General features: G+C 43.3%; 1 protein-coding gene across 1 annotated transcript in view; it reads right to left on the bottom strand.

Moving 5' to 3' along the window:
* Positions 1-15,399, bottom strand: part of LOC147903442 (protein DJ-1 homolog A-like) — a 56,400-nt gene extending 41,001 nt beyond the window's left edge. Inside the window, exons 1-5 of the mRNA XM_087398978.1 lie at positions 15,151-15,399; positions 14,833-15,033; positions 14,540-14,689; positions 14,151-14,330; positions 13,768-13,848 (exon numbers count right to left, since the gene is read on the bottom strand). Of these exons, the coding sequence (XP_087255104.1) occupies positions 13,768-13,848; positions 14,151-14,330; positions 14,540-14,689; positions 14,833-15,033; positions 15,151-15,321 (783 nt within the window). The 5' untranslated portion in view covers positions 15,322-15,399. The remainder of the gene's footprint in view (positions 1-13,767; positions 13,849-14,150; positions 14,331-14,539; positions 14,690-14,832; positions 15,034-15,150) is intronic.
* Positions 15,400-22,009: the final 6,610 nt, after the last annotated feature.

The raw sequence follows: 22,009 nt of genomic DNA, 5'->3' as shown, positions 1-22,009 counted from the left end.
TAATCACGGACTGACTTCCGAAGAAATACCGTAAATCCTAGGAAAGAACGAAGTTGTTTCACAGTCTGAGGAATAGGCCATTCTAAAATCTTCTGGATACGATCCAGATCAATGCTAATACCTTCAGAAGAAATCTTGTGTCCTAAGTAAATGATCTCCTTCATAAAGAAGTCACATTTACTCATCTTGGCATAAAGCTTATGCTGTCTTAGAACAAGTAAGACAACCCGGAGGTGTCCTATATGATCCTCAAGCGTTTTACTATATACCAAGATATCATCTAAGAACACGACAACAAATTTGCCCAGATAATCTCTGAACAAATCGTTCATCATCTGCTGAAAAGTAGCAGGAGCATTGGTCAAACCAAAAGGTAATATGAGGAACTCGTAATGACCATACCTAGTCCGGAATGCGGTCCTATCTATGTGTTTAGCATAGATACGGATTTGATGATAACCCGTACGCAAATCAATCTTAGTGAAATACTTCGCTCCGGCCAAACGGTCTATCAAATCATCAGAACGAGGTAAAGGATAGCGGTTCTTAATTGTAACTTTATTAAGTCGTTTATAATCTATACACATCCTCCAGGAAGAATCCTTCTTCTTTCTTAAGAGGACAGGTGCACCCCAAGGAGATTTACTTGGGCGGATGTAGCCCATATTCAGGTAATCCTGAAGCTGGATAGCTAACTCATCCTCCTCTACCTGGCTCATCCTATACGGTGGTACACTGATAGGTTGAGCCCCTGGGACTAAGTCTATGCGATGATCTACTGCCCTTTCTGGAGGTAAACCTACCGGCAGTTGAGCTGGGAATACGTCCTTAAAATTATCTAACAACGTTCTCAATTCTCGGTGTTCAAACACACTTAATTCATTTTTGTTAATTACCGAAACAACAAATGTAGAAAGTGGAATCAAAACACACTGATAGACATCATAATGAGAAGTGTTCAATATATTCCGAAGCTGCATCGCAGATACAATAGGCCCCTGAGAAGGTGTAATCTTATCACACTGAATACAAAATTGGGTGCCTTTGTCTTCAAAAGAAAGCGTATGCTCCGTCCATCCGATCTGGATATTGTGGGTTTTAAACCACTCTATCCCGATCAGCAAGTCTACATGCTCTAGATGCATAACGTAACATGTGAGAGCTCCCGTGTAGGCTTGAATCCGGATGGGAAGCGCTTCAACCTTGCGATCCCAAAACTGCTTCCCGGCTGGAAGCTGCACCTCGTAGGTGTGGTCGCTAGGTACTGTGGACAGCCCCATCTTCTGCACAAATTTGTAATTAACAAAATTGTGAGAGCTGCCCGGATCAAAGAGAATGTGAACCTGTTGGTCCCTAACTTCTCCATAAACTCGGAAAAGATCATGGGAACCAAACAACGAAGTATTAAAGGTACAATTACAAGAAAGGGGGCAGGTAATGACATTCACTGAAATACCTGTCATCGTAACCTGGTTGGCTCCCTTGGCTGCGGTACGCAGACCTGCCTGGAGCTTCGGTCCTAGCACCAATCTCTGGTTCTTCCGCTTAGGACACTCATTCTTCGTGTGGCCCTGCTCCTCGCAATAAAAACACCGGCCCTCTTTCTTGAGCCTGAGAGTGCGAAGGAAACGGGCCTTACCATTCTTCGCAGGAGTTAAGCTTTTCCTGGAGGCGTTGTCCGTAGACTTCGTCTCCCCAATACCAGTTGTATGCTGAAAGAACTTGCGTTTGTTCTTTCCGCTGGTCTCGGTAACTGTGGTTGCCTTGGTTCCGGCCATGGTATCATCATATATGCGCGCATATGTCATGGCCTCCTGCAATGTTGTGCACTTGTTATTCTTAATTTGTAACTTATAGGAGTCTAGCAAACCATCCACGAAAAAACCTAACAAGGTTACAGGATCCATTTTGGTGGCCCTGGTTTGCAGATCCCTAAATCTCTGAAGATACACTTCAAAAGTTAAATTCAACTTTGACATATCGAGGGCTTTGAGCTTGCCGACGATATCATAGTCATCTTCCTTCTTCAGGAACTCCTTCCTGAAGATACCCTCAAATTCTGTCCAAGTGTCAGGCTTAGGCTGGAGTTCTTTCCACCAAAGCAAGGCTTTACCTGACATAAACCCTGCTGCTAGCTGAATCTTTTTCTCGTCTGGATAGGGGTGAAATTGGAAGTGAACTTGCCACTTGTGCAGCCAAGTGTCAACCACCTCCTTTGTTCTTGATTTCTGGTCACCTGGAAAGGGATCCGGAGTGATATTCGGGCCTAGCACGGAGGCCATGGCATCCACATGCGTGAGAGCCTGAACCGTGCTAGCCAGAAGAGTCAAGGTAGCTTGTATCCCTTGGAGTTGCTGTGTCAACCCCGACTGATTAGCGTTGACCTGCTCAAATTTACCATCTAGAGCAGTCGTGAACTCACTGAAGGCTTTCTTAGTGATCAGGTCGTCATAGAGACCCTGATCATCCTCTCCCACTGGAGTGTAATCTAATTCCTGCTCTCCCATAGTGAACTCGGGATTCGGAGCATCAGACATGGCTGAATACTAACTCGATAATAGGCTGAGAGAAATAGCTGGGAGAATCGAAACTGGAAGGAGAAGAGTAGAGGAAAGAAACCGTCCCTCCAAGATATGGCGAAATCAGAGAAGCTGGCTGGAACAAGAAGATATCGTGCACCAACGATCAGTGCGCGTAGGGGATGAGGTCCTGTTGCAGGTCCGCTACAGGCCGTACAGTACGGAATAGCTGCTACTGTTGCAGCCGTTTCGTGGAGGCGGATCTCAGGCAGAGGCAGGTCGCAGAGCTGCTGCTATTGCAGCAGTAACTAAATGGCGGAATTCTGGTAGGGGCAGGCTGTTCTTGCGCTATCAGGCTTGAGGCTATGGCTGGACTTGAAGTCTCGCCAGTCTTTATAGAAGTTAGCCCAGCTATTCTGGAGGCTGTGCTTCCTAGAAAAGCCTAGCCACGCTTTCCAGAAAAGCTGGCCTCCTAAAATAGGGCTTGGGGCTAAATTTAGCATGCACACCCTCCAATCTTGGAGGGTCGATGCTTTTTTCTGCCCCACCTTCCAAACTTGGAAGGTGGTGCTTTTTCGCACCTCAGCCACCCCTAGATGCTACTGGCCGCACCCTGCTCAGCCTGACGCACCCCCTGCCTGGGCCGAATTCTGCACCAACAGATGGCGCACTTCTCAGCCCCACCTACCAGCGACACCTACCTCTGTGCAGACCTGACCAGCATCCCGATTCCATCTCCTACTTATCAGCCCTGTTTCGCCTCTCTTCCTCACTCTCCTAGCTAGAACTTCACTCCCTCTCTCACTTAGTCCCTTCAGCAATTTCGAAATCAGGTCTCTCCTTCTTCCTGCCTTTTCCAGATATTTCTTCACCCCGTCTACTCCAGGTAGACAGCAAAAAACGCAGCAGGTAATCTCGAATTTTAGGGCATACCTGGAAGAGAAATCCGTCAAATTTCTCGCATCAGAAGTTCCTACCTCAGGAGTTGGCTCTGATACCAACTGACACATCCCAGCACTCCTGAAACCCCTGATCTGCAAAATAACCACACACAACATCAGAACTGAGCAGGCTACTCACCACCCAACCGTGACATCTACAGGATATGATCCCGAATCAGAAGATGTCCCCCCGAGCCACGAGCTGAGCTACTGGTACGAACTCCCAATCAGATCCCAAACCAGCCTGGTGTCCCATACCACCAGGTGGCGCTGTGAAGCCCTGGATCTGCCACTGGGCCTTGGGCTACGCTAAGATGCAGGCGCGCGTCCGCGACACAATCCAGGATCAGACCTAGCACCTGGGAACGAGACTTGCTCCCAACTGCACACTGAGAACTGAACCCCCTGGGCCTCTTTTATAGACTCGGGCCCCGGCGCCAAAAATAGCGAAGACCTATAAATAGTTCATACCCTTGCCACTCAACCCGAGAATCAAGCCTGCCTAGCTCTAAGCCTCCCCAGGCTAACCTGAGCTAGTTCTGTGTACCTAGTACACGTCAGATACTGATCCGTGCACATGACAGGGCCAGTTGCCCAAATTTAGCCAAGCACCCTTAATAAAATGTGATGCTCTTCTATAAAAAGAGTGGCCAAGGCTGTTGTGAAGGTATTCAGCACTAGATGCTCTTGTCTAGATCAGGAGCCTAGACTCATGCCATCTATATGAGCCTAGACTTCTGCCATCTATATGGCAGATCGCAAGATGTTGTGCCGAGGGTTCTTTGGGAATGGATTCTCGTGGTATGGGATGCCAGATCTATAGCGCATGCATGGGGGTGGATAGGAAGTGAGTCGTGTGCTGATTATCTTGTTTTGTTGGTTGCGCATTTTAGAGTTAGATCCTACACGATATTTTACAATATAGCAACCTGTGGAAGTAACCTAGGAAGTACAAATAAGAGTAGCCACACCATCCTATGTAAGTAGATCCACATGCATTCCATATTGGTTGCACTTGCTACTTTATATTCAGCTTCACTAAAGAAAAAAGAGAGCCTGGCTCGTTTCTTGCTAAGCCATGGGATGCAAGCTGACCCAAATACGAAACAAAAGCCAAAATGTAACATTTTTCATCTATGCCACCATACTCATGTCTATCGATCCATGAAGGTAGTAGTCATGTAATGCAATCCAAAGGTGAGTGTACGAATTTGAGAACCGTATTGGCTGTATTTTCGTATCACTAAATGGCAACGTAAAATTGAATCAACCACCCTAAAGCCATAGTTAATATTATTGGCTATTGTGGTTAGGATAATAACAATTCTAACCTTAGTTTAAGAGTGGTTTACACTGACTAGCCTTTAAAAAATTTGCCCCATGACCCCTCTACCCTTACAAAATTATTATATACCTAGATGAATCCGAGAACATTCCCAAACTCATTTTTTAAAAACACAACATAGTGCAATTTCAATCTCATGAGTCACTCACAAGGTTGAAAACCACAAACTCCATCATGCATAGCAGGGACTAGCTACTATGACATCCCCACTCACGTCATCAGCGCCCAACAGTGGGTGTAGACCATAGTATAAAAATATGCTCTCACACATACAAATCCACACACCCACACATACTTGAGCATCCATTTATACAAAGTCTTCGTACTGAGTTTCTGTCAGCACTCCGGAGGTGAAGGGCAAACTCAGCCATGACGAAGGCTAGCACTAAAGGAGAAGGCTAATCAAAAGGTAGTCCAAAATCTCTTCAATCAAGCTACAACTGCTTGTGAAGTCTAAACGTTTTCATTTTAGTCTCTCCCCAATGAGCATCTAAATCTAAATCTAGCTGATAGGGCAACACAATGTCCGCTAATACGGCAAAGCTAATACAAAATTATTAGCTCATTTTTAAGTCAACTGCAGGGTTGACCTGGAATTTTTGAGACCAACATTAATGCCGTTTCAATCTGATGATAGGCACCCATAAGGTTGAAAACTATAGACTCCATCACGCATAGCAAGGACTAGCTATTATGACATCCCCGCTCACATCATCAATGCCCAACAATGGATCTAGACCATAGTATAAACATATGCTCTCACACATACAAATCCACACACCCACTCATACTTGAGCATCCATTTATACAAAGGTCTTCATACTGAGTTTATGTCGACACTCCGGAGTGAAGGGCAGACTCAGCCGTGACAAAGGCTAGCACTAAAGGAGAAGGCTAATCAAAAAGGAGTCCGCATTCTCTTCATTCAAGCTACAACTGTTTGTGAAGACTAAACGATTTCATTTTAGTCTCTCCCAAACAAGCATCCAAGCAAAAAAATGCTTAGACCATCTATGTAACCGAGTGTTGTGTAACATGTGCCAATGCTCTAGAACAAATGTGAGTAAATGTATATACCTTTGTAAGACTAGAATAAGTCCAATCATACAAATTTAGAATTTTTGTTGTTCTAAAGATCAAAAATCTACAAAGAAAATAAAAGAAATCAGAAATCAAAAATTCTAAATGCATGAGCAAATGTTTTAAAGATATCCCAAGAGAGAGGTAAATAATGCATTAAGGAAGGACCCTAAATTTATGACATGTGGCATACTAGATTCATCCTCATTGGAATTAAGCAAGCAGAGAGCTTTGACGAAACGAATCTTTTTGGGATTTTACAACAAAGAAGCTTGCAACCAACAAGGTTGGCTGGGAGGATAGACTAAGTGCCTTCGCCCGTGATTCAACGTAAAACTAGAAGCAACGAGATTCGACTGTGTCACATTGTGTCTACTGAGGGAATTCGGATTGACCCTAAAAAGGTCAAGCCCATAATTGAATGGCCAATACCCAAAAATATACATGAGCTGAGATCCTTCCTAGGGATGTGTAGTTATTATGGCATATTCATTAAGAATTTTGCTCGGCTTGCTTCTCCACTAACAAATTTGTTGAAGAAGCATTCCTTATATGAGTGGGGAGAGGTTCACCAAGTAGCTTTTGAGGGCTTAAGAGAACATTGGTCACTGCACCAGTGTTAACACTTCTGAACATGGACAAAGAGTTCTTTGTTGTATATACGGATGCGAGTAGTACCTCGATTGGGGCAGTGTTGATGCAAGGAGGGCATCCCATTGCTTATGAGAGTAGAAAACTTCAAGGGGCTGAATTGAAATATATCACGTATGAGAAGGAGTTACTGGCAGTCATTCATGCTTTAAAGTAGGAAGCATTATTTATATGGTTCTGCTTTCAACATTAGGACTGACCATCAAAGTATCAAGCACTTGTTTTCTCAACCCATTGTTTCTTCAAGTCAAATCAACTGGGCTGAATATATTCAATCCTTTGGGCAACCAAATATTGAATATCAACCAGGAAAGGAGAATTTAGTAGCTGATGCTTTGAGTAGACGGCCCCAAGTTAATCACATTTTTGTGATTAAGGAGAAATCATTAGGAGCAATGGTTGAAGCTTATCCTTTAGATGAGGACTTCGCTGACATTTATGGGAAGATTTCGCGTAATGAGGTCGGGGGTTTAGAGGCTTATTCCATCGTGGATGGATACTTATTGTTGGGACGTGCCATATGTGTACCCAAAACATTTCGGTATCTAGTCATGAGTGAGTTACATGCGAGTCCATATTCTGGACATAGAGGCATTAGAGAGACCATTGATAATATTGAGAGGCATTAGAGAGACCATTGATAATGTGACGTATGTCAACGCATTAAATCTAACACAAGTAAGACTATTGGTCTTTTGTAGCCTTTGCCTATTCCCTCTGAAGGGTGGGAACACATTACAATGGATTTTGTGTCAAGTTTCCCCAAGGTTGGTCAGTTTGAGCAGATTTTCACTGTTATAGATAGATTGAGTAAACAGGCTCATTTTATTCCTTGTAAAAAAGAGTTGTCTGCTCCTGAAACAACAAGGTTATTCATTAGGGAAATCTTTAGGTTACATGGGTTACCAAAATCTATTGTATCCGATAATGATGGCCATTTCATTAGCAACTTTTGGACAGCCCTATTAGAGAATCTCGGAACCAAACTGAAATTTACTACAACCTTCCATCCTCGAGGAGATGGACAAAGTGAGAATGCCAATCAAACCATAATTACTTTACTTCGAGCTTATTTCCATGACCAACCTAGAAGGTGGCCAAAGTTCTTACCCATGTTAGAGTTTGCTTATAATAACACTGTACATACTTCCACCAAGAAAGCCCCATTTGAAATATCCACGGGCAATGTTTACCCACTCCAATAACACACTTGGGGGAGCAAATTTTTGCTGCTGACCAGTTTGCTGAGGATATGTCACAGGTTATTGAGCATGTAAAAGAACATATTAAGAAGGCCCAGGTTCAACAATCCAAGGCAGCCAATCAAAAAAGAAAAGAAGTTTATTACAAGGAGGAAGAAGAATCAAGTCAATGAGAGGAAGTACAAAACATGTCAAGTTAGCACCGAAGTTTTATCGTCCATTTCAGATTTCAGCAACTTTATATCCAGAAGAAGGATCCAGAGCTTTATATCCAGAAGAAGGATCCAGAGCGTATGAGCTGAAATTACCAGCCCACTGGCATATGAAGAATATCTTTCATGTGAGCAATTTGAAGAGATACCATGGCGATACTTATGTGTTTTTGGATACTCAGCATCAAGAAGAACCTGAACTTGAAGATGGGGACTGAAGTTCTTACTCCAAAACAGATCGTGTACCATAAAGAAAAGAGTACTCGTGGAAAGAAAAGATATATGTATTCACTGAAGTTTAAAAACCACCCAACTAGTGATAATGGATGGAAGAAGAGTTCTTTACAGATTTTCCACAGATACTTGCAGATTATAAAGAGGCGATGCAATTGCAGAAGTAACAAGAGAAAGTGCACATAAGAGGAAGAGACAGGCAATAATCCAAAAAAGGACTTCTACTCATTCAAGCAAGAGGGAGTGTCATGACAAGAGAAATGATTATTTAGTTAATTAATCGTCATTAGAACCTTATTATTGTTAGGCGCCAATTTGATGGTGCGGTTATATGTTTGTATTTATGATCGATCAAGCGGTGTAAATAGTACCGCCAAACTACGTAACATTGGCCAATGATTAGTAATAAAGATGTGCACACACGTGTCTAGGTCCTAGGGGAATAGGAAAGAGAAGGGTGCATTAGAGTGCATTGAATGATAGGTGCATGGGTCATAGGATAAGGGCAGGTGTAAATGGGAAGATGGAACTTGAGTGATCTCAAGGGACATTAATGAAAGGGTATCACCCTTTCATTGTGAACCTCACGTAGCATTCTCTCTACCACATTGCATTCATCCGCCATCTCTCTCCCACCTTGCATATAGGTCGAAATAGAAACAAGTACTCTCACGAGGGCGCTCTTCCCCATTGGAGGGCCAATTGGCATTCAAATTCTACATGCATTGCACACATTTGCATTCTCGAAAAGTCTGGTTTTTCACAATCCCTACCCCTAATTTTGCATTTTGTCCCTACGCCGGACTAGCAGAGAAAGCATGTCGGGGATATTATCTAATTTTGTATTTTGTTCCTAGCCCATACTCGTGGTAGTATCATACTCCCTCCTCGGTCAGTAAAGGAGGGAGCATGTCTAGGACATTATCTAATTTTGTATTTTGTCCCTACCCCGAACGAGCGGTAGTGGCAGCACCTTTGTATTGTGCTCCTAGCCTGGAGTAGTGGTAGTACCATACTCCATTAGCCTCTTCCTCCCAACCTTCATCGTGCATCGGGCCGGCTCCCATCTTCACCCGTATGTGTTTAAACCTTGCGGGGTAAGGCTAGGGGGGAAATCTTTTCCCCTCTTGCAATCATTATTGCCGTAGTTTATGGGTCTACCAACCTTCCACCCCAATAGGGCAGCTCTCATGCAAGCGTTCAAGGAGCAAGATCGTCTCCTTGACCAAAATAGGCTCTTTTCTGAGCAACTCAAGCAGCACAAGAAGACAAAGGAGGATGAAACAATGTTGGACCATTTCCAGCTTCTGTTGGAACAAGAACGCCTTGAGGCGGCCACACATCAATCCAAGCGTTGTGCCGACTTGGCAGTATATGAGTTCCAACGCAGGCGAGACCGAGAGTAGATGCTTGTACAACACCAGCAGTTTCTCATGGCCTGCTCCCAGTTCCTCTCCTCATCCGCAATACCCACAGACCATGCATCAGCAAGAATTCCTTTATCTGCTCTGAAGTCTTCCATCTCCGAGCATAGTTCAATGGACTATTTTGCAGCAGCTCAGACAGTGGTTTCCCTTGGGTCTACCAATCCAGGGGATCATTGAGTTTCCATGGTGCTACCTGCAATGCCTCAGGGTCTTCCACCCATGGGGGTAGTACAGCCATTCCTCAATGTGCTCTCAGGGGTCTTCCATCCCTGGGGCCAGCTCAGCTCAATCCGCAAGCCCAGATGATGAGACTCTTGGATCTACCACCCACGGGGATCATCCAGCTTCAGTAGCTTATTCTCTTGGAGTTTCCACCCGAGAGGATCAATCAGTTCGTGCAGTTACATCAGATGGTTCTTTTACTCGTCCAACAGCTTTATCATGTCCAGTTAGTTCCTCTGGGTCTTCCACCCCAAGAACTCAGTCACCTGGATCAGCTTTAGTAGGGGAGCAGATGGTTCACAGCTATCAGTGATGGGTCTTCCACTCTTGAAGATATCTCAGACCCATCAACAGTTGCCATAAATGAGCCTCTTGGATCCACCACCCAAAGGAGTTGTCAATTCCCCACCGTTAGTTCTCTTGGGGCTCCCACACAAGGGGTTACCCTCAGCAGTTATCACACCAAAGTAGAGGAGGTAGGAACATTCCAGCTTTCCCTCAACGCAGACATGCAGACAGCAGTACCACAGTTTTCAGGAGTGCATGTGAGTATTTTGGAGTTACCAGTTCTTTTAGTTTTGGTTGCCTAGATTCAGTGACTTTATCATCACCCTAGCAGTTCCTGGAGTAGCACCAGCATTTTTCTGTTAGTAGATCTTCCGCAGTGGGGAGAATGCATGCCAACAGTTGGGAGACAATTTCATGCCATTGAACTTTCAAAGCACAGTGCCCCCACAGCAGCCCAATCAATCCTCAGCAGTTCACGAGGATAGCATGGAGTTCATATTTCCAAGAGCCTATCAGAGTTCCATACCCTCCGAGGATCAGGAGTTCACAGTAAAAGCGTGGTGGGATGACTGGCCTCAACAGTTTAGCTTCCCGTCTTTACAGTAGTACCGGTTCTCAGGAGTTATTATTGAGCGCCATAGCAGACTCTTCGTTCCTCACCCTCTTGGAACGATACCAGGTCAATCCCAGTGCCAGACTGTTATTTCCCCGTTCTTTGGGAGGACAGTCGAGTTTCGGGCAACAGTTGGTGGTCATCACGATCACAATCTCTTGGCAGATTCACTCAGTCTCTCAGCAGCTATCATCATCAAGAATTTAAGCAGGAGGGAATGTCACATACACACCTACACTATGGAGCATTGTGACACACAGTCTGACTCATTTGTCGTACACCGTGACCCCGTTGTGAGCCTTGGTCTGGGGACGAGTCAGGCACGAGCTACGGAGGTCTATTCTCATTGTCACCACAGAGGAGCAGTTCGGGTCGCCACAGCAAAGTGTTGCAAGGTATCCATGTAGCAACAAGTTCTGAAGAGGGGAATGTCACATGCACCACGGTCAAGCCCAAATGGTAGTGACAACTGGCTACCTTGTCAAGCAATCGCAGCTCCCTACGCAGCAGATTTGGCACAATTTGGGTCCTCAAAAGGGCACCGAAATGCATAGAAAGTGGGCTGGGGGAGGCGTCTTCTATAGGCAGCCTCAACCCCCTCTTGGTCGGCCCCTAGGGCTGGGCAAACAGCACGACCAGCCCAGCCAACCAGCCGACTGGTTGGTCACTCAGTTCAGGCTGGTTGGGTCAGCCAAAATGGGCCTTTCCAGCCCCTATATAAAGGGGGCTTGCCACTCATTCAGCACTCAGCTCTCAGCCTCCAACAACACTTCCAGCCAGCATATGAGCGAGGTTCGGGTGTCCTAGTTCCGCAGCATAGTTCCATCTCCCCCATGTCGTAGTTAGGGGAGTGGTCTCACCACAGTTTTGTATGCCGATTTGGCAACCATGTATAAATAAAGCAGTGTACTATTGTTAGGTAGATCTCTTGTATCTCTCATGCTTGAGTTCTCCTTGCAAGTTCATCTATTTTCTGCACAGCTAGACCCCGCATGCTACACCAATTAATCTATGTTCATAGATTAATTTAAGCTTAATTTATTTTAAACATAGCTTAATCTTTTAAGCCTAGGGTGCACATTATATTTTGGGCATAGGTTAATCCTTTGTTAGATATCCCCAAAGGTTCAAGGAAGGATTCGAGCCCACAATTTTCTCTCATAAGTGAGCCCTACCACTAAGTAATAGTGTGGTATAGAATGCCTATTGCTAACTATAATATTATTAATGGTCCCTCTTCCTCCTACCCCTTTAAGACGTCCCTTCTTTTTTAATATCCCTTCATAACTGGTCCTTCGTAAGCGATCCTCCTCCCCCATCCCCAATCTCACGTGCCTCCCTCTCTAACGCCCCCTACCCTCCATTATCCTTTCATTGAAACTCCTCCCCTCCCCCCTTTCTCCCTTAGTTTAATCATGCCCTTGCCCTCTTCTTATCTCCACAGCTAATTAATAGGCATTTTGATTTAAAGTTCTCTAAGGGGATACAGAGAATTAAACCAAGTCAAAGTAGTGCAAATCCCAATGCAAGGCATGGAAAAAGTCTTTTATCAACTTTAAGGTGCTACCTATTTTCTAAAATTGACCTTAGCCCCAATCATCAAGTCTGAATTGAATGGAGGATGTATCTAAGGTTACTTTTTGAACTCATCATGTTCAAGGTTATGTGGCATGCCTTCTAGTTTAACCAATGCACCAGCCCTAAAAAAGAGTGTGCTTGGATCTAATTTGGACAAAGTTGTAGGAGTCTTTCTCAATGATATACTAACAGTAAATCAATGATATACTGATTGAATCCATTTGGATGAAGTTGTAGGAGTCTTTCTCAATGATATAGTGACTCTAAGAAAGATCATGTCAAGCATTTCATGAAAGTTTAAAGTTTGCTGAAGCTATATGTCAAAGCGGTTAAATTCAAAAAGGTGAAAATTTACGACATATAATTTCCAAAGATCTGATGAGTATGAATCCAAAACAACTTAACAAGATTGTAGAACATCCTCATCCAAGAACAGTCGAAAAAGTTCGAATATTGGTTTATCTTGTTTGTACAAAAGGTCTATATAATTATGTTCAAGGAGTTGTTCCAATAACCAGCCTAAGGGAAAGGTCAAGTAAATATGTGTTAAGCTAGTGTTGGATGTTTTGTCATGTGGTGAACAGGTCCAACACAATAACGCCAACAAGATAAGCAGAAGGATATACCTCAATGAATCCAGGCACATTCCCAAACTCATCCTCTAAAAACACAACATAGTACAGTTTCAATCTCACGATAGTCACTCATAAGATTGAAAACCATAAACTCCGTCACGCATAGCAGGGACTAGCTACTATGAACATCCCCACTAACGTCATGAGCGCCCAACAGTGGGCGTAGACCATCGTATAAAAATATGCTGTCACACATACAAATCCACACACCCACACATACTTGAACATCCTTTTATACAAAGTCTTCGTACTGAGTTTCTGTCAGCACTCCAGAGGTGAAGGGCAAACTCAGCCATGACGAAGGCTAGCACTAAAGGAGAAGGATAGTTGTTAGACATTATGTAGATTTTGTTAAACTGACCATGTAGTTGTACTTTATCGATAAACAAAAATTGACTTAGCCCAAGTCAAGCTTTGAATTAGTTGTCCCTGTACATCCATGTATTGGGAAGCTTGTAATGCCCAAGTGGGCTTGATGAAATTGAAGCACCCATGTATTTCTTCACCGTTCATTGACGACCTCCACACACTCCCAATGATATCCCTTCGTGTACTGCCACTGGGGTCAAAAAAACCAAGATTTCTCCATGTGTGCTTACTTGAGGACCTCCACAGTCAAATCTATGTGAACAAATCAAGAGTTGAAGAGGATGTATAATAAACTCCGCAGCGAAAACCCACATGCATACAAGAAAGACCAAGTCAAAAAAGCAACTGCAGTAAATTCGAAATTGTATTCCCTTTTTCTGACGTATATAGCATAGCAAACAGAGATTCTTGATAAGACTGAGAATTTTATTCTTTTTTTTGCGAGCATTACACGAGGAGCTTCAGTTGCTGTCCACTCTTGGCAATTAAATTCAACTTTCGCTGGTTCGCTTCCACCCTTAGATTGGAGCACCTGCATGAAATTATTAGACGATTTTAGCATGTCCCCAGGTTGCTTCAATCTAGAAAAGCACGTGCAACTCCGAGAGGTACAATGCAAGGACCAAATAGCAAAGAGACTAGAAATCCTGAATACACTATTCTCTCAAGAAGACATGACAGGTATTTCGAATTTGGCTGTAACAGCAGACCGCAAAACCCTTAATTTATTCCCCAGGAACAAATTAGAAGGAGAAAGCACCAAGCAGATGCTTCACAAATATGAAAAGACTTATTAACAGCTGCGTGACAAAGCAATGCCTAAAAGAGACGCACCAAAGGTTTCAGAACCTCCTCATACTTCTCTGTTCCGTATAATTGTTCTACAAAAGACAGAGCAAACTCGAAAGCTGTGCCCGGTCCTCTACTGGTAGTTATGTGCCCGTCCTTCTGAACCCTTGAGCCCACTGTTAGAGAGGAACTCATTTTGTCGATAAAGGATGGATGGCAAGTTGCCTGCAAATTTGGAGTGGTAATAAAAGAAGTTAGTTAAGGCAAACCGCTCCAGGCTTAATCGTCGAAATTTGCACTAGAAGATTTATCACAATGGACCGTACACACTCTTTTTCTAGTGAAATGCTTTACACACGCGCGCGCGCGCACGCACACTCTTGAAGGGCAAAGATATGCAAATTAAACCGGTTCGGTTCGCAAAATAGGCTCACCCTCCGGCCCTCTAAAAGGCCCCATTCCTGCAAAGCCACAGCAGGAGCGGCGCAAATTGCTCCTACAAGACTTCCTTGCTGAGCCTGGGCAATCGTCAACTTTTTCAACAATTCACAGTCTCGCAGCCGTGCCGAACCTGGCATACCTCCCTGGGAGCAACCCACGATGCTTCAGACGATCCCATGAGCGATATTTTAAAGTACCAAATTCTGTTCACAATCATGTTCTCAGATATCCTCGACCCTGCTCGCTACCAATGCACTTGGAGGAAGTGAAAGTGCAAAACCCGTACTGGCAATGCTATCAAATCAAAAGCTTTAGAATCACAGGCGGATATTCGTTCATCGGCCACAAGCTTTACGCGTCTGGAAGCCTCAATTTGAAGATCCTCCTCAATGGAAGCGACCAGAACGTCAGCTCCGGCTCTCCTCAGGATATCGACAATGACAACTGCCTCGATCTCCTCGGTGCCAAAACCAATGGGAACAAGGACCTGCAAACACAATTGCAAGAAGGGGGATGAAATCTCCGTGGTTCGGAGCTTCATGTGCGTCCAATGATGAGAATTAAGAATTGGGGTTGATGCAAATGGGACGAAGAAGGAACTGACCTTCTTGTGGGTGAAAGCAGGGGAGGCCATGGAAGCAGGGGAAGCTCGAAAGAGGAAAGGGTGATGGGGAGGGGGGATGGAGAGGCGAGAGATGGAAGAGGAAGAGGGCGATGGAGAAGAAGACGCTGCCAGAAAGGAAAGGCGAGCTCCTGTCAAAGCTTTTACCGCCATAGCCACTCACCTTTGAAGTTTGAGGCCCTTCTCATTAAACACAGTAGAGTCCCACTTTCTACGAAAATAGTATCACTCCTTTAGTCGAACATCTATTAGCCAATCACCTCCTATTAAGGGGAAACACTTACTCAATTACGAAATTTATAATAAGTCCATTTCAATTAACAATGTTTTACATTGGAATGAAAACAGTAAGCTGAGAATATCAGAATTGTATGCTTTTTGCTCTTTTGAGTTTTCACAGCAAAGATATTCTTTTACCCACGCTATTTGAATAAAACCTTCATGATTGGCATTGATTAAAATCAATCTAAGGACTCATCATTGTAAGGGATAACATCAATCTACGAGCTCATGTTCAGTACACGTGACTCAAGGAGATGGAAGAAAACCGAAGAATATGATTTCTGTAAGTTTTGAAAGTCACTATAAACTAAGCAGGCAATAGAAGGTCCAAGCAAATGTCGTGTGTGTTTAAGCATTCCCTTCTTGCGAGCGAGTACCTCAACACAGAAACAGATAAGAATTTAGAATATGCAAAAGCAAAAGTCAACAAACAAGGTGAATTCAAAACATATATATAGATATATATAATATGCTTTATATAACCACACAGAGTGTGGGCTGGGAAGGCGGCGCGCTTCCTTCCCCAAAGAGTTGTAATCCGAGGGAACGGGCCCTTCCTTGTGCGTCGAGATTGGAATCGCTGAGAATATTAGCGCCGAGATTGAGTATCGCGAATATATAAGAGATTGACACATTACCTAAATCTCAATGGGCGTGTTTGTATTCCAAGTTGAACATCCAAATTCGTGTACGCACCAAGTATGTACGTCTGCTTCACTTTCTAAAAAGATGTAAAAAACACGTCTCGAAATGGAAACAGTATTAAAATACGGTATTATTGAACAACAAATCATTAGTCTAGCCTTTATCAAAATTTTATATATAAATTGCTACATGTAGTGTTGGAATGTAAACGACATTTCCGAGGCAAGGTCATAAACATATGTGTCTCTCAATCAAAATCCCCAATTCTGATATGAACTAATCTCCCTCGAGTCTCCACTATGTTCCTCGACAGAGTGTCTTCTTTGATCACTACGTCTCTATTGGACTTCTCTACCTTACCTCCTCAATCTACAACCACTTGTCCCCAACCTTTTTTCCTTTCGTCTCTCTTTCTTCCATAAAATCGATGGCATACTCTCATCAATGGCCATTCTCTTTTTCTTCCTGCCTGATTTCAAAACTTTTGGAGTGGCGTTGCTTCTCAACACAAAGCAAGCAATATCAAAGTCGACCATGCCACTATAGCTGCCTGTTTTTGGCTCTTGGGGCCATTTGCAATCGTATAGGGCCATTTGCGTGACCTCCAGCTATTGCCGCTCGACCAACTGGCTCCATGGCATGTCTGGGAATTAAACCTCGCCTCCTTGTTGCAGATAACTTTATTTTCTTTTTTGTTATGTCAATCCCGAGGATGTCACATGCACAAGGAATTCGATCTCTGCAATGTTCTTGGACATCTTCATCCTCTTGAAGTTGTGGTTGATGCCTGTGATGCACTGAATTCTGAAACTGCAAAGCAGCTCCTGCATCTCCAATAATCAATCTTAAGTGTAGAGGCTTACCTCTTGCAACGTCTTGGATGACAGATTTGTACCTTGGTAGAACGCAATGCTTCTGAGCACCGTGACCACATTTCATGAAGAACCGCAGGAGCTTCAAAACAAAGCAATTCGCATCTTTCCAATTTGAGCCTCATGCAGAGAGATCATAAAGTAGATGCTCTAGGTATGCTATTCGACCACAACGAAAAACGAACCAGCATAGCGTTGTAAGGAGATAGAGCAAGTTGCAGAATGTTGGGTGCTTGCCAACATAGCTCTCATAATCACTAGAATTCCTATGTTAATGATCACCTGCCGTGTGAGTTGAAGCACAGGTACTTTTGTACTGCCTTTTGTGGGGGTCTCCTGTCACAGTTGTTATAAGATGTGACCTCCGTTGAGACTTGAGCTGGATGTGCAACAGACCACACTGGCGATGTTCCACAACTGGTGTATGGGCGTGTGGCTGTAGAATTTACATTTTCTTGGACGGCAGATCATCGGCGCTAAAGAAGGAAATTTGCAAGATATGTTTCGCATTTCTGAAGCTTTGTGAGATATGTTTCGCATTTTTGGAGCTTTGTGAGAGCGAACGATGCCGTAGAAAAGAGAGAGAGACGAGATCCTGAGCGGATTGTGGTGGTGTGCTCAAGGCTAGAGACAACATCAACTCAAAAGACAAAAGAATTGCCGAAGACTAGTGATAAGCGATAAATTATAGAATAAGAAACACAAAGACGGCAATGTGAAAGCAAGAAGGTGATGATTAGAGGTACCGTGGGTCCATTCTATGGGACTGTGGCTGGACGATCTTGGATTGCGCAAGATCCTGAGCAGATTGTGGTGATGGGCGCTCAAGGCTAGAGACGCGGCATCTCTTGAGAAGACAAAATAATTGCTATCAAAAGCCAAAGACTAGCGATAGGTACCGTGGGTGCATTCTGTGGGACTGTGGCTGGGCGAATCGCGCAAGATTTGCACTCCCAAGTAAATGCATTATTCAACACTTGATGAGCTTGGACACTGGAAGGCTACACCAAGGGAGAATATGAAGAGTAGAGGGGGGGAAGCTGCTGGAGGAAGCTATGGCGATGGCGATGGAGAAAGTGTCCTCGCCTGGCCTAACTTTTCAGGCTCTTTCCAAAAAAGAAAACCATGCCCCAAAATAAGGCACAAATCATTAGATATCAAGGGCAGATTAAATCTAAAGCTTTTCCTTTCTCATGAGAAAAGCATCACAAATTTGGAAAAGTGGTTGTGGTTGTTGAGATCATCCAAAATCAAGGGCTTAGAATTGAACACGTGGTTCAAGGAGAGATAAAAAATCCAAAACTTCCCTCTAGGTTACCTACCGTAAAAATAGGTACCCCATGGAAAGAATTCTCACGGCATTAATTAATTTGTGCGTGCGGGAGGAGGGTGATTTTGACCAAAATTAAACCTGGCCATACGTAAAAATTAAAAGTGATATGTATCGAGAAGGTGCGATACTTATCATAAGCTTCGAAATAGGAGGGCACTTCTTGGAGAAGCTTCTGCTCTCCACAGCATCCTATAAAGCCCAGGCAGGGTGAAGGGAGGATGGTAAAGCAAGAGGAGGGCCTCTGAAAGGCTCTCAAAGGAGGAGAGAGTGTGCAAGCCTCTCTATGCCTCAAAGGGGAGATAGGGGAGGGAGAGGGAGAGGGAGAGGGGAGGGAGCTGAGGGCGGGACAGGAGCACGGGAGAGGAGCGAGAATGCGAAATGAGGCACAGGACATAGGTTAATCGAGCCAAATTAATCAAATAGCAATAGGTTAATGGAGGCAGAAGGGAGAGTGGAATACATGAATTAATTGAATAGCAGGAGAGCTGAGTAGGATTCCTAGTAATGACTCGTGGGAATCAACAACACAGGAGAGTCCCAGTATATGCAAAAATAGTATGACTCGCACCAATGCGAGCATCTCGGTGCCTGATGCTCGCACTCATTTGGTTCTCATCAACCTTTTAATGAGTCTGCCATTGCAGCACTTGGGTGCAAGATGGAGTCCATCCAATTTCGTTTGATCTCTTCTGCCACCCACGTGCTCGCTTCCTAAACAGTCATGTCCCAGCCAATCTTTACACTTTTGCATTTCTACTGCTTGTGTCTGCCTCCACTCTCATGTCATTTTCTCTCAGCAATCAAACATTAATTGCATCTACCAATCTTCTCAAAGTGGCCTGAATGCCAGGTGCCAGTCCTGCCACCCCACTCCCACCAGTGCTCGAACTCCCATCGCATCTCATCATCGTGGAAACAGGCCCTAAAATCAATTAGCCAATCAGCTCCATGCATTTAATGGAGACTCTTGGCTTAAGAAGTTTGCACAAGACTCTGGTGTCATGCCCAGTTTTATAGAATTTTTATTTGTCAACCTTCCCGACCTCACCTTGGGCACATGCAACGCTTTTGGCCACCTTCAGCAAGAAGGCAATTAGATGCCAATGGTGTTTAGACCAAGCAATTAAAATGCATGGGTGATGTGCCGGCGGTCCTGAGTTCAAGCCCCAAGGGCAGCTCAAGATTCTATCTTGGTCACCCCATATGGGGGCGTTACTAGCCTTTGCAATTTCTATACAATGCAAAAATAAAAAAAGGAAGGCAATTGGATGCCTAACATATGCCAACGGTCTACACATGCAAGCAAGGGTCAACAGGGGAGGGGGATAGAAATGAAAAATGCTACTTTTTATATTTCAATCTGAAGGGTACAACAAACTTTAGGTTGTCATCTCTCCTTGATTTTGACAGGAAACTCTCTTAACATACTAAAATCGAAACCACACATGTGCTCTCTCTCTCTCTCTCTCTCTCTTTCTCAATTTCTTTGGTAAGCAACTCTTCCTCTCTCTTAATTTCTTCAACAAGCAAAAATTTTCCAACATTGATGAAATTTTGAAATGCCCCTTCCAAGGCCTCGGTCACCTCGACTTCACTCTATGCCCATAAATAAGCTTGTTTTTGGAACACAAAACTCCTTCTCATGGTATCCCTTTAACAACCTCTACAATTAGAAACTTATGCACTTACATCATCGGGGTCGAGTTTTCCAAATGCATTTCCCTAGCTTGGGACACATGTCTTACCTTTTGTGGAAATGCATAGCATAAGACCCTTAAATACATAGGGGAAACAAAAACCTTGGAAATGCAGGGGAGAGTGCATATTGAGGTCGAGAGGCCAAGAAGGACAATCAAATTTGGGGAAAGACACATGTTTTTTCATCCTACATAAGGGAAATGCATCTTTTCTGAGCTAATTCACTCCCATGACATAAGCCCCTTAGTTGGCATCATTACCAAGCTTGGATTGTCACTCTCAAGGTCTGGAAGCTGAGATGTCAAGGGCACCACTCAGGTTTTTGATGGGAGAGAAAGTGAGGACATATGTCCCCTACACAAAATGCTAAGCAAGTAAAGCCACACTCATTTTCCATTAAAGTATGTTAAACAAATATGTCATCTTATAATTTTGCAATCTTAACATGTTAAATTTCTGCTAGTTCCTTTCCAAAGAGGGACTTCACATGACATAAACAATTGCATTCCCTTAATATCATGAAACAAAAATAAGTAGTTATACAAAATTCTTCCATTGTTCTTTAATAGGATATAAATATACCCTCTGTGAAAACTTTGGAGTGGATGGCCAACTTGGCATGCATTCCTCACTTCGAGGGGGCACTAGGAGGCGAAGGGTAGCAACTCATCATTTGATATTGATCATTAAGAGAGATCACACATATGGGACAGGTGCACTAGGTCCATAGACATCATAACTAAAGATGTTTCTAGGTCATTGGATCATAGCACATCCAACACCCCAAGAGAGATGACGACAACATTCCGCAATCTTGATGACTCTGGCATGTTCATGACCTAGAACTCGAAACCCAGAAACAATTCCAAAATTACATCTCCTTGTTAAATAGTTATTTTTGCGAAGTGGCTTTGCAATGTTGCAAAATATCCCAAGTTTCAACCTATAAAACCCTTCATGGTTTTTACAAACTTGAGTAAAGTTTCAAATTCTTTCCACTTCAAAATTGTACATAATCATTAGTAGAAGAGTGTGAAATGTTGAAGTTTAAAAAACTATATTAGTGCTCTTTTGCTATAAGGTAAAGGGTAAATCATGTTCCATCCATCCATTTGGAGAATCTCTATTCATGCAAAGTTCAAAATAGCTTCATTACGCTACAAACCTATAAGAGAATCATGCCGACTCACGTACCACCATCCCACCAAGCAACAACATTAGTGCATTGCATGCTCAATGAGGTAGGTAGGCTTCATAATCAACATACAATCATCATCTATGTCACTCTAATAAGACCACGATAAACAAAGACCACAATAAAGATCTAAGTCACTCTAGTAAGACCACAATAAACAAAGATGTTGTAAAAGGCCCTTTGATAGCCTAAGTTATTCACAAAAAAGTATATATATTCTCCTCCTAAATACTGTAGTATGCAATAAGTAAAGATGCCAAAGGTTGCATTATTTTTATTCATGAACACTCTCAAGAGTCAAATTAATCAATCACTTGTAATAGATCAAAATTTTCATTTGCTTTTTGTGGTTCTTTCTTTTTTCACCCAACTCCCAAAAGTTTTCCCACATTCAGAATGCAAACAAGAATTTTTGTTTGCGACTTGACAAGGTCCAGTGGCAAGCACAGTACTATAGACCACAATTAAGTATTAAATGTTATAATGCCTCACAAGTAGTTTCAAAGAGCCGTTACAGTAAAACTCCTAGATGTCCAAAGCTTAAAATTAGGATATGTCACTCAACACATGATCATATGTTAACCTCTCTATGTGAAGCAAGCGAGAGTGGGAAAAACGAGACATGGTCAATATAATCACCCAAGAACAAATCAATGTAAAAAGTAGAGAAGGACAAGTACTTAGATAAATCGCATGCTTAACCCTAACAAACCAAGATGACACATGTTGAAGTAAAGAAACAGACTGCCAACAAAAGTTCTAGGCTCAACAACTCTCAGCAAATAGTTTATCTCACAAGCACTTGATCCAAAAACC

The sequence above is a fragment of the Dipteris shenzhenensis genome, chromosome 3 (genome assembly GCF_047967505.1).
Source record: "Dipteris shenzhenensis isolate YYH24624 ecotype China chromosome 3, Dip_SZ_1.0, whole genome shotgun sequence".
NCBI classification, from domain to species: domain Eukaryota; kingdom Viridiplantae; phylum Streptophyta; class Polypodiopsida; order Gleicheniales; family Dipteridaceae; genus Dipteris; species Dipteris shenzhenensis.
Note: the sequence above shows the minus strand (reverse complement) of the source record. Positions and strands in the feature narration are given on the sequence as shown.